Below are 13,506 nucleotides of genomic sequence, written 5' to 3'. Positions count from 1 at the left end.
TAGTAAGTGTTCAAAAGTTAGTTGCTATTTTAATTATCGTTATTATTATTTTTCCCAAGGGAACACAATTTACAAATGTTCACTTTCCCTGGAATCTTTACCCCAACTCTGACTCTCAATGATTTGCTACTGTTAGTCCAATTGATGAAAAATCAGTGGGGAGACCAAGCATTGGAATTTCTGCCCATGAAGTCTATAGAGGGAATTCTATTCAATAGCTCTAATTAATGAGTTGGCAAGTCTGATAAAGCACCAGAGAATGGGGTGTTCGTAGAAAGCATTAGTGTTTTTGTTTAACATATGTGACACTTGAAGCATTAGGATGCTGTTATTGTTCATTATGGCACGTGCCACCTCCCCATTCCCCAAAATTACCATAATTTGTACCTTCCAAATTGAATAGAGTCATTCATAGTTATCACATGGGAGTTTCTGTTAAAGCTGAAGGCCACACGTAGTGTGATTAAAGTGGGACCGCTGAATTCAAAATATATCTCTTTTCCCTAGTCTACACTGGCTATTCTGCATGTAATAAAAGGTATTTAGTGCATATTAAGTTTTTCACGACTAATGTGTCTTCTAAAGTTTAAAGCAGGAACAGAAAATGAGAGTAAACAAAATGCCTCATTTCTTGGTAATGAATTTTTCAAGTCTCTACATATCACCTACATTGTACAAATCATAGATGCAAATGGAAGAATTAACAGCTTTATTTCATCATCCCCACACCTCTTACCTCCAGCACCTTCATGAAGTATTTTTTTTGGTAACTTCTTAAGAATAAATGCTTATTATTGGTGGCTTTGTGTATAAATAATTAGTTCAACCAGTCCAACTGCCTTATGTTATTCTGTGTATTAGTCTAAAAACTAAGATTTTTTTAGGATAGGGAGAGATGTGTATAGAGCCTCAGAGTCATCAACCCCTACAAATATATATGTATATTTTGCCTTTTGTGCTTTTTCCTAGAAAAACCAGCAGATACTGCCTCTGAGGAAGAGGACTTTGGTAAGTCACAGTCTGAGTATTAAGTGCTAAGAATCTTTCATGACAGTCTATCCATTGAGAAATATGTGATTCTTTTAAAATCTAGGAATAGCTAAATATTTGGTTGGTAAAGAATAATTGCTGACTGAAGCTTATTTTGGATTCTTCTTTCAACTGTCTGGTTTCTCCTTCCTGACAGGGTTCCCTCTTTTTGCAGCTGTAAATGAATTTCCCAGGAAACACACCATGCAGCTACTGATGCTTTATCACCCCAGCTCACCTGACACATCTTGTTTTCTTTCCCTCCTTTCAACTTAGTTTGTGACTTTGACATGTGAGTCTTGTTCACATCTCTCTTTCCAATGAAGACCTTCACTCTCCAGCTTTCATGACACTCTGAGTATATTATTCAGTCTTCTTTATCTGACAGCCAGCTCTCTCCTCAGTCAGCCCCATAGACTTGAGCCTTGCTACTCAAAGTGTGGTCTGTAGACCAGCAGCATGAGTAGGACCTGGGAGGTGGAAATTCAGCATCTCAAGTCCCATCCCAGACTTATTGAATCAGAATCTGCACCTTCAGAAGATTCTCAGGTGATTCATGTGCAAATAAAAACGTCAGCAGCACTGGCTTCAAGAATTTCTCTTCCTTTGTGCAATCTCATTGCCCCTGAGATACACAAATAAGTACTTTTATGCTTTGACTTCCAACATTACTTGGATTCCCAATCTTCAAATAAAAGATTATTATATATGTGGTGAGAATGTTAGAAGTCCATTCTATTAGCAATTTTAAAATATGCAATACATTATTATTAACTGTGATCACCACAACAAGGTGATGGATATGTTAATTAGTTTAACTTCATCTTTCTACGATGTATACATAGAGCAAAACATCACATTGCACCCTGTAAATATACACAATTATTGTGTATATTTAATTAATTAATTTAAGTAATTTGTCAATTAAATAAATAAATGTGTAAGAAAATATGATCATACATGTACTTTCCTGCCTCTGTTCTCAAAACCCATTTATTGACTCTCATGTACTTTAATTCTACCTACTTAGATGCTGCTGTTTGTTCTCACACTTAGATAGCATTTTACAGTTTCAAAATTCCTTCATATAGATTTTGTTACTTAATCATATATGATCATATAAGGTAGAAAGGTAGGTTATATAATCTTTTGTAGAGCCTATTTTGTAAATTTCCATTTGTAATTTTTTAATCTTAGGGTTGAAATAAAAAGGTAAAAAATGTATCAGCAGATTTTTTTTCTTACCTTAAAACAAAGTAGAGGTCAAGTCTTTTTTGTGCCATCAGAAGTCTGAATTATTCTGCCTCAAAATGTATCATGATTCAAAATAATGTTTTTTTGCTCAGTATGATCTGAGTTATGTTTTTATTCATAGACCTTGTCTTCTCACTTAGAATAAAGTAATTAGGCCTAAAATAAACCCTCATCTTTCTGACAAGGTTGAGATAAATGAGCCAATGAGGAAAAAAACATTCCACTTCTGATATAAAGTAGCCTAAGGAGAGAAGTACCACTGAGTGCTGCTTCTGCTTGAATGGACAAAAGTAAAAGAAAGAGGAAAAGTTCAACACAGGATATTGTACTATGCCACTTCCATTCTCCCAGAGAAGGTACTAATGGGTTAACTCTGCTGAGTCATGGGCCAGGAGGAACTGTTGGTTTTGCATCCACTAAAAGTGCACCTCAGCAGAGGGAAACACTCCCAGATCCTAAGATGTGGGGTGCACTCAGAAGTCAGGAGTGAGTGGATAAACAGGCCTTGCATTTCGATTGGGTGGATGATGCCATTTTTTTTTTTTTTTTTTTTTTTTTTTGAGACGGAGTCTCGCTCTGTCACCCAGGCTGGAGTGCAGTGGCCGGATCTCAGCTCACTGCAAGCTCCGCCTCCCGGGTTCACGCCATTCTCCAGCCTCAGCCTCCCGAGTAGCTGGGACTACAGGCGCCCGCCGCCTCGCCCGGCTAGTTTTTTGTATTTCTTAATAGAGACGGGGTTTCACCGTGTTAGCCAGGATGGTCTCGATCTCCTGACCTCGTGATCCGCCCGTCTCGGCCTCCCAAAGTGCTGGGATTACAGGCTTGAGCCACCGCGCCCGGCGATGATGCCATTTTTATCTTTTCTTTTTGGTTCATTCATTCCACATTTATACTTCCTTTTAAGAGCCTGGTATTAAAGAAAGCTTAACTGTGCTAGCGACGTGGGTAAGCTTGGGAGAATTAGAGTATTATTGAGTTTAACCCACGGGACACATTTTTCAACAGCCTTCTGTTCCAAAGAAGCTGAAGCCTACCAAAGTCAGTGGCTTGTTCCCATGTGCTCCACTTCCTCTTCTGTTACAGGGAAGGGTTGTTCTCATCCTTTCCAAGGTTCATAGTACCTCTATCTGCACTGCCTCTTCAAAGACTTTGCTATTGCAATTATCCCCTCTTTCTCTTGCCTACATGTAAATATGCCTTAATATAGCTGCCTGAAATTTATTTTTAAAAAATGTTCACTTAACCCTTTCATCATGCTAAAACTCAAAAGAATTGTTTATAGGCACTGACTCCACTTTTCTCCTATTCTCTCATTAAATCACTCCAACTGGAATTGTATCTGCATTACTTCATGAAACAGTTTTTTATCGTTTCCACAGACCTGTATCTTGCTCTTCCATTCCAGAATTCTTTTCCTCACCTTACTCTCTCTCAGCAGCATTCACCATGGTCAGCTACTGCACTTTTTAAAGCACTTTCTTCTTCTGTTTCCATTATACCACACCTCCTGGGTTTCCTCCTGACTCTGTGATTTCTCCTTCTCTGCCCAGTCGCTCACACTTAAAGTCTGGGTGTTGGAGAGCCCCCAGAATGCATTTTCTCTGACTTTTCTAGGTAATTGTATCTGATCCCATAGTTTTAAAAACTATGAATGTGGTGTTAAGTCCTAGATTTACATCTCTAGCCCTGACTGCTCTTTCTTGCCCTGGACTTATTTATTTGACTTTATACCCCACCAAATCTGCTCTTGTGTCTACTTTCCTTTCTTTAATAAGGGCATCACCACTCACCATCTCCACTAAATCGCTTCATTCAAACCACTGTTACTTCTCAGTTAGATACCTACCATAACCTCCTAACTCATTTTTATCTGCAGCTATTACCCTACTCTGGTCTATTTTCCACAAAATAATCAGATGAATCTGTTTATAATTACAGTTCCTATTTTCAAAATCAAGTTGTGAAGTGAGCAAATAAATAACCAACTGCTATTTAAAATGTTCAAAGCTCAATTCTAATGACTTAATATTACTTTTTTCATTTATCACATTTTATCTAATTTGTAGTACATAAATATCAAACCACAAAAGCAAATATATTAGCCTAACATACAGTATGCCATTTTGAATATTGGCTATTTTCATACCAATTTGATTCTGACATGTCAACATTTTTATTTACAAGCAAACATAAAAATGTATTACTTTAAAGCACACAAGATAAAGAAGAGACAGTTTTTAACCCTTTGTAATAACATAAAACATGATTACATTGTTGTATCTGTATTATATATATATGTATGTATGAGCATATGTTTATGTATACAGAGAGTCTTTTTAAATGAGGTATTAATACTTGTTTCATAATAATCCTTCAAATAACACTTCCTTAGCCAAATCAAAGAAAGTTAAGATGGCTTTGCAGCTTTTTTAGGCAAAGATTTGCATGACATGTGAGACAATGAAAACAGTGTTTAGATATTTTTCGATCTTATTCTTTTAAATTTCAAATTTTATTTTAGATTCAGAGGGTACATGTGAAGGCTTGTTACAAGAGTATATTGCGTGATGCGAGGGTTTGGGATAGAACCATTGAGGTAGAACATGTCACCCAAATAGTGAGCAGAGTACCCAAGAGGTTGATTTTCAACCCTTGTCCCCATCCTCATCCCCTCTTATAGTCCCCAGTGTCTATTGTTCCCATCTTTATGTCTGTATGTACCCAATGTTTAACTCCCACTTATAAAAATATGCAGTGTTTTGTTTTCTGTTTCTGTATCAATTAACATAGGATGATGGCCTCCACCTACATCCATGTTGCTTCAAAGGACATGATTTCTCCCTTTTTGTGGCTGCATAGTATTCCCTGGTGTATATGTGTCACAGTTTCTTTATCCAGTCCACTGTTGATGGGCACCTAGGTTGATTCCATATCTTTGTATTGTGAATCCTGATGGAATAAACATACAAGTGCAGGTGTCTTTTCAGTAGACCAATTTCTTTTCCTTTGGATATATACCAAGCAATGGGATTGCTAGGTTGAGTGGTAGTTCTGTTTTTGCTTCTTTGAGAAATCTCCGAACTGCTTTCCACAGTGACTGAACTCATTTACATTCCTACCAATAGCACAAACAGTTCCTTTTTCTCTGTGTACTCACCAACATCTGTTATTTTTTGACTTTTTAATAATTACCACTCTCACTGGTGTGAGATGGTATTGCTTTGGGATTTTGATTTGCATTTCTCTGATGATGCACGATGTGAAGCATTTTTTTTTTTTCATTTGTTTCTTGGCCACTTGTATATCTTCTTTTTGAAGTATCTTGCCCACCTTTTATGGAGTTATGTGTTTTTTACTTGTTTGGTTAGGTTCCTTATATATTCTGGATATTAGACCTTTGTTGGGTGCATTGTTTGCTACTAATATTTTATCCCATTCTGTCAGTTGTCTGTTTACCCTGTTGATAGTGTCTCTTGCTGGGCAGAAGCTCTTTAGTTTAATTAGCTCCCACTTGTCAATTTTTTTTTTTGATACAGAGTCCCATTCTGTCACTCAGGCTGAAGTGCAGTGGCGTGATCATGGCTCACTGCAGCTTAGACCTTCCTAGGCCCAGGTAATCCTTCCATCTCGGCCTTCTGAGTAGTTGGGAATATGCACCATGATGCCTGGCTAATTTCTATGTTTTTCAGAGATGGGGGTCTCACTATGTTGCCCAGGCTGGTCTCAAACTTCCAGACTCAAGCAATCTACCCATCTTGGCCACCCAAAGTGCTGGGATTACAACCGTGAGCCACTGTACCTGGCTTAATTTTTGTTGTTGTTACAATTGCTTTTGTGGACTTATTTCTAACTTCTTTGCCAAGACCAATGTCTATAAGGTTATTTCCTAGGTGGCGTTCTAGTATTTTTATAGTTTGAGTTCTTACATTTAAGTATTTAATCCATTACGAGTTAAGTTTTGTATATGGTGATAGGTAGGAGGTCTAGTTTCTTTCTGTTGCATATGGATAGCCAGCTACCCCAGCACCATTTATTAAACAGGAAGTCCTTTCCTTATTGCTTATTATTGTTGGCTTTGCTGAAAGTCAGTTGGTTGTAGGAGTGCAGCTTTATTTCTGAGTTCTCTATTCTCTTCCATTGGTATATGTCTGTTTTTATACCAGTACCATGCTGTTTTGATTACTGTAGCTTTACAGTATAGTTTGAAATTGGGTAATGTGGTATGTCTGAAGTTGGGTAATGTGATGCCAACTTTGTTCTTTTTGCTTAGGATGCTATGGCTATTTGGGCTCTTTTTTGGTTTTATATTAATTTAGATTAGTTTTTTCTAATTCTGTAAAAAATGGTGTTGGTGGTTTGATAGGCATAATGTTGAATCTGTATATTGCTTTGGGCAGTATGGCCATTTAAATTTTTATTTAAACAATATTGATTCTTCCAATCTATGTGCAAGGAAATTTTTTTCATTTGATTGTGACATCTATGATTTCTTTCAGCAGTGTGTGGTAGTTCTCCTTGTAGTTCTCTATTTTACACAATTGGTTAAATGTATTCCTAGGTATTTTATTTTATTTATGTCTATTGTAAATGGGATTATATCCTTGATTTGGCTATCAGCTTGAATGTTACTAGTGTACAGAAATGCTACTAGATTTTGTACATTGATTTGTATTCTAAAACTTTACCGAAGTCATTTATTATGTTTAGGAATCTTTCAACAGAGTCTTTAGAATTTTCTATGTATTGAGTTCTATCTTAAGTGGAGAGAGATAATTTTACATATTCTTTTCCTATTTAGATCCGTTTTGTTTTTTTCTCTCACCTGATTGCTCTAGCTAGGACTTCCAGTACTATGCTGAATAGGAGTGGTGAGAGTGAGGATCCTTGTCTTGTTCGAGTTCCGCAAGGGAAATGCTTCCAGTTTTTGCTCTTTTAGTATGATGTTGGCTACAGGTTTTTCATAAATTGCTCATTATTTTGAGGAGTGTTCCTTTAATGACTGCTTTTGTTAGGCATTTGAAGATTTTTTAAAAACTGAGAGTTTTTATTATGAAGGGATGTTGGATTTTACCAGAAGCTTTTTTTTTTTTTTTTTTTTTTTTTGCATCTATTGAGATGATCATATGGTCTTTGTTTTTAATTCTGTTGATGTGGTGAGTCACATTTATTGATTCATGTGTGTTGAACCAACCCCAACCTTGCATCCCAGGAATAAATCCTAATTGATAGGATGAATTAACTTATCGATGTGCTGCTGGATTCCATTTGCTCTTTGTTGTTGTTGCTGTTAAGGATTTTGGGGTCTAAGTTCATCAAGGATATTGGCCTGGAGTTTTCTTTGCTTGTTGTGTCTTTGCAAGATTTTGGTATCAGAATGATGCTGGTTTTGTAGTATGAGTTAGGCAGGAGTCTCCTCTCCTTGATTTTTTTGGAATAGTTTCAGTAAGATTGGTACCAGCTCTTCCTTATACATCTGGTAAAATTTGGCTGTGAATTTGTCTGCTACAGGGCTTTTTTTGGTTGGTACATTTTTTGTTACTGGCTCTATTTCAGAATTCATTATTGGCCTGTTCAGGGTTTCAATTTCTTCCTGATGAAATCTTGGGAGACTGTGAATTTACCCATTTCCTCTAGATTTTTTAGTTTGTATAGATAGATGTATTCATAGTTTTCTCTGAGGATCTTTTGTATTTCTGTAGGATTGGTTGTAATGTCACCACTGTTGCTGGTGTTGTGTTCATTTGGATTGTCTCACTTTTTTTCTTTGTTAATCCAGCTAGCAGTCTATTGGCATTATTTGTTTCTCCTTTCAAATAACCAATTTTTTGTTTTGTTGATCCTTTTTTGTGAATTTTGGCATCTCAATGTCAATTAGTTCTCTTCTAATTTTAGTAATTTATTTTCTTCTGCCAGCTTTGGGATTACTTTGTTCTTGTTTTTCTAGTTGCTCTAAGTGTGATATTAGATTGTTAATCTGAGATTTTTCTAACTTCTCGATACAGGTATTTAGTGCCATAAACTTTCCTCAACACTGCTTTTGCTGCATCCCAGAGATTTTGCTATGTTGTGTCTCTCTTTTCATTTATTTCAAAGAAATTTTTATTTCATTAATTTTTTTGGTTACCCAAAAGTCATTCAGAAGCAAGTTGCTTAGTTTTCGTATAGTTGTGTGGTTTTGAGGAATCCTCTTGGTACTGATACCTATTTTTATTCCACTGTGGTCAGAGAATAGGTCTGGTATGATTTTAGTTTTTTAAAATTTATTGAGACTGGTTTTATGGCCAAGAACGTGGTTGATCTTAGACTATATTCCATGTGCACATGAGAAGAATGCATGTTCTGTGGTTGTTGGGTAGTACCTTGTAGATGTCTTTTAGGTCCAGTTGGTCAAGAATTGAATTTTAGTCCAGAATTTCTTTGTTAGTCTTCTGCCTCAATGATCTAACACTTTTAGTAGAGTATTGAGGTTCCCTATTATTATTGGCTGTTTAATTCTTTCCATAGGTCTAGAAGTGTCCGGAGCTGCGCGCCCCGGCCATAGCAAATTATAATTAATGATTAAACGCCCGAGCTCTATTCCTTTCCACCTTCTACCTCCTCCCTAGATTTGTTGTTTCTCTTTTGTATCAATACCTCATAATAGATGGCGCTCTTCCTGCTTCTTCTTCACTTGTTTTTCCCCCGCGGCTGCGAAAATTGTTACTTTGTAGCACAGGCACCATCCCGTGCCCGGGAAAATTACCAACTGACAGCGCAGGTGCAACATGACGTTCGACCAGAGAAACCAATACCTACTTGGTCACGCCCTCTGCGATGAGATCATCTCTGCCTCTGGCCCAACCCCTTCCCCTCCAAGTGTATATAAGGCACTGCATTACCGCCATTAAACGAGACTTGATCAGAGCACTGTGTTGTCTCCATTTCTCGTGTCTCTTGTCCCCCAAATTCCCACTCCCTCCTCCAGGGCCTGCTTCGACGATCCCGCGGGCCGGGATATAGAAGTACCTGTTTTATGAATCTGAGTGCTCCAATGCTGAGTGCATATGTATTTAGGACAAATATGTCTTCTTTGTTGAAATGAACTCTTTATCATTGTGTAATCCTCTTTTTTGTCTTTTTTTCTGTTGTGAGTTTAAATCCTGTTTTATCTCATACAATAATAGCCACTCCTGTTCTTTTTCATTTCCCATTTATTTGATAGATCTTTTTCTATCCCAAAAGTCATTCAGGAGCAAGGAGCCTATAGGTGTTGTTACCCATGATATGTGTCTCTTGAAGACAGAGGAAGGTTGTGTCTTTTTTTGTAAATCCAATTTGCCACTCTATGCCTTTTAGTGGGGTATTTAGGTCATTTACGTTCAAGGTTAATATTGATATGTGAGGTTTTGATCCTGTTGTGATGTTGTTAGTTTGATGCTTTGTAGTCTCAATTGTATAGTTGTTTTTTATAGGGTCTGTGGACCATGTACTTATGTGTTTTTGTGGTAGCAAGTATTATTCTTTTATTTCCACATTTAGAACCCCTTTAAGTGTCTCTTGTAAACTGGTCTAGTGTTAATGAATTTTCTCAGCGATTTCTTGTTTGGAAAAAATTGTCTTTCTCCTGTTATGAAAATTAGTTTGGTGAGATACAAAATACTTGGTTGGAATTTCTTTTATTCAAGAATGCTAAAAATAGGCCTCCAGGTCTATTCTGGCTTGTAACATTTCTGCTGAGAAGTCCGCTGTTCACCTGATGGGGTTCCCTTTGTAAGTGATATGACCCTTTTTTTTTTTTTTTTTTTTTTCTTTTTTTTCTTTCTTTTATTATTATTATTATTATACTTTAAGTTCTAGGGTACATGTGCGTAACGTGCAGGTTTGTTACGTATGTATACTTGTGCCATGTTGCTGTGCTGCACCCATCAACTCGTTATACCTGATGTAAATGACGAGTTGATGAGTGCTGACGAGTTGATATGACCCTTTTCTATAGTTGCCTGTAAGATTTCTTTTCATGTTGACTTTGAAAATTCTGTTGACATGTGTCTTGAGGAAGGTCACCTTGTATAATGTCTCACAGAGGTTCTCTGATTTCGTGAACTTACACGTCAACTTCTTTAGCAAAATTGGGAAAATTGTTGTGGATTGTATCCTCAAATATGTTTTCCAAGTTGCTTACTGTCTCTTCTTCTCTCTCAGAAATGCCAGTGAGTCACATGTATAGTCTCTAGAGGCTTTGTCCATTTTAAAATTATCCCTTTTTATTTGTTTTTGTCTGATTGAGTTGATTTGGAGGACTGATCTTCAAGCTCTGAAATTCTTTCCTTAGCTTGGTCTAATCTGTTATTAAGACTTTTAGCTGTATTTTGAAATTTCTATAGTGAAATTTTCAATTCCAGAAGTTGAGTTTGGTTCTTTCTTAAAATGGCACTGTTGTTTTTCAAGACTTGGATCATTTTTTGAGTTTTCTTGGATCGGGTTTTAATTTTCTCTTGAATCTCATTGAGCTTTCTTGGCCATCCATATTCTGAATTCTATGTCAGTTGTTTCAGACATTCCAATCTGGTTAGGATCCATTGCTGGAGAGACAGTGCAATCCTTTAGAGGTAAGGAAACACTCTGACTTTTTGAATTGCTAGAGTTCTTGCACTGATTCCTTCTCATATGAGGGGGCCAGTATTTCTTTTTGAAATTGCTGTCATTTGGATGGGACTTTTTGTTTTTATAATAATTTTTGTGTTTGACTGTGGTGTATGTTGTGTATAGTTGATTGGCTTCATTTCTTTGTGCTTTTCGAGAGCCAAGGCTCTGTAGAGCTCCTTAGTTGTGGATCCTTTCCTGCATGGGTTTCCATGTATTGAGTGCTGCAGGGATGTATTTTTGCTTGCTGGTGTGATTCAGGTTGAAATCCAGTAGATAGTGCTTAAGAGTCAGGGCTGGCTGGCAGGTAGGCTCTTAGCCACATGACTCTTGTGTGTTTCAGTGCATGTGCAGCAGTGCTCTGGGGAGGGGAGAAGGGGGCAAAAGATGACTTCCTCACCAAGTTTGTCCACAGGCCTTAGTGGAGTCCCCTGCAATTACTAGCACCACGCCTGCATTTCCTTAGCACCAAGTGGGGCTTTGGTGGGCTACCTTCTCCACACCTTCTTAGGTGTGGTCTGTGTCAAGTGTTAGGTCACCAGGAGACCCACAGTTCCCTGGAGACCTACTGGTCCTCTAAGCCTGACAGAGTCCAAGGAGATTGTGGGGTATGTCTGCAGGTAGTCTGGTGATTCAGTGGGTCACGAGTGGAGGATCCTGAGGCAGAATGGTGGTAACACAGGTGTTCAGCTTGTGTGTTGACGATGGCCAGGGATTTTAGCCCAGAGGATGATTGTGGGGACTGCCCGGCTTGCACTCCTTCTACTGGGTCTCCCTCTGATTCCTGCCTAAGAACAGGCCCAACCAGCTAGATTTGTCCCAAGCCTTCTGCACTCAGGTCACTTGGCCGTTCCAAAATGTTCTAGGCTGTAGGGCTCCTTGGGGCAGAAGCTGCACCTAACAGGCTACACCCTTTCTGGACTGGTCTGGTGGAGGCAGGGATGACCAGCTCCCATGCCACCACATGAGCACATGCCACACTCCCTCGGTGTTCTGAGAGTGGGGGCTCCTCCCCCACTTGAGCTCAGGCCACAGATCTCAACTTGATGCCCCTGGGTAGTGTGCTTGAATCCTGGGGGTAGGGACTGGGCCAGTAGTTTTGTCCTCTGACCCCTCAGGGTTGAGTGCCGGCTGTGCTGGGGGAGATGAACTGCTCCCAGGCAGCTGGCAAAACACTCAGGTGGGGCAGTGGAGGCTGTGCTGTGGGCAACCTCCTGCAGGAGTAGCCAGGCAGGTTGTCTTAGGAGGGACTGGTGGACAAGGCAGCTTGTGGATCAGATGTGCCCCGCTCCTGCAGGAAAGGCAGCCTTGCTGTCTCCTGGCCTGACAGGCAGCAGGAGCTACAGTCACTCAGAGCAAGATGAAGAGCCTTGAGGGATGAATGCCTACAGTCATGTTTTGTTGCAGCTATACCACGTGCCACCTTGAAACCTTCAGGGCTCTATGCAGGTTCAATCTATGCCTCTGTCTGATCTCTGAGAAGTTCCTCCTGCCAATTCAAATGTCTGTGGGGGTCACAGGATTTCTTGTCTCTAGAATCCCAGAGGTTTGTAGTTGGGGGGTGGTGCCTTGGAGTTCCTTTACTCACCCCTTCCTTAGGACCTGTTGAGGGCCAGGAGCTGGTCTTGGTGCTCGTGACTCCATGCAGGCTTCCCAGCTTTCTCCTTCTTCAGCCACAGTGTCTGGCACCTCCCTATCGATTTTTGGTGTTTTCTCTCAAAATGTTTTTTTCAAAGTATAATGGTTTACTCTATATTTTGGTTCTGTTAGTGGAGGAGGCCTTTCCCAGCTGCATCTAATCAGCCATCTTCTAGATCTTTTTCTTGATTCTGACACTTTGACTTAATTTAAATGTTGACCTGAGGATATTTTGACTCTATTTCTAAATACCAATGTTCAGATTTATACCATCATCAATGAATTTGGGTCAATAAAGAGTTCTTACATTTTTTGAAGCAAAATCTATGAGTTTGATTCCTTAATTTTTTGTATAGCAGTATTAAACTATGGTTTTATTCTTTTTTATTCTACTAAACTTCATTGGACTTAATGTTTTCTGTGTCAATTTTAAAATAAAGATTTGATTTAGTGATTATGTTTTATCTACATTGTTTTAACAATCAAAGCTATTTCATTAAATATTTTTGTGGTCATTATTTCTTTCTAATACAATTTTCCAATGTCAAATTTTAAAGGAATATATAATTCTTTTATCAATTTTTGGTCAGTAAACATTACCATGAAAATTTAGCTAACGTCAATTCTATTTTCTGTTAAAAGCTTCTCTAAAGGTTTAGTTTCTTCCAAAGTCAATTTTTGCATTTTTCTGGTTTACTAACAATATGTGATTCTTTAACCCATTTTGACCATTGTCCAACTAACTTTTAAAAAGAAAAAATTCACTTCACTATATGTATATGTCTTTAGAATTGCTAGTTTTATTTTGTCATGATGATTTCCTCCTAATCTCATTTTGCTTGGGTAAAGTTGTATTTTATGTTGAATGTCCTCAGTGTCAGAATGCCAGGATTAAAATATTCTCCTATAATCTTAATTAGTCTTTATTTTTTTCTCTCAATCTGCATATAATTGTTAGCCAGA

The 13,506-nt window shown here is 38.2% G+C and overlaps 1 protein-coding gene across 4 annotated transcripts in view; it reads left to right on the top strand.

The window, feature by feature from the left end:
- The window catches only part of SLC44A5 (solute carrier family 44 member 5), a 531,948-nt gene that overhangs the window by 344,633 nt on the left and 173,809 nt on the right, over nt 1-13,506 (top strand). For 3 of the 4 annotated variants that reach the window (XM_050805076.1, XM_050805057.1, XM_050805067.1), the window contains one exon: nt 970-1,008. The exons of the other annotated variant lie outside the window; for it this stretch is intronic. In XM_050805076.1, coding sequence (XP_050661033.1) covers nt 970-1,008 — 39 coding nt within the window. The remainder of the gene's footprint in view (nt 1-969; nt 1,009-13,506) is intronic. 4 annotated transcript variants of the gene reach the window in all.

The sequence above is a fragment of the Macaca thibetana genome, chromosome 1 (genome assembly GCF_024542745.1).
Source record: "Macaca thibetana thibetana isolate TM-01 chromosome 1, ASM2454274v1, whole genome shotgun sequence".
NCBI classification, from domain to species: domain Eukaryota; kingdom Metazoa; phylum Chordata; class Mammalia; order Primates; family Cercopithecidae; genus Macaca; species Macaca thibetana.
The sequence above is the reverse complement of the archived record's forward strand: the minus strand, read 5'-3'. Positions and strand labels throughout refer to the sequence as shown.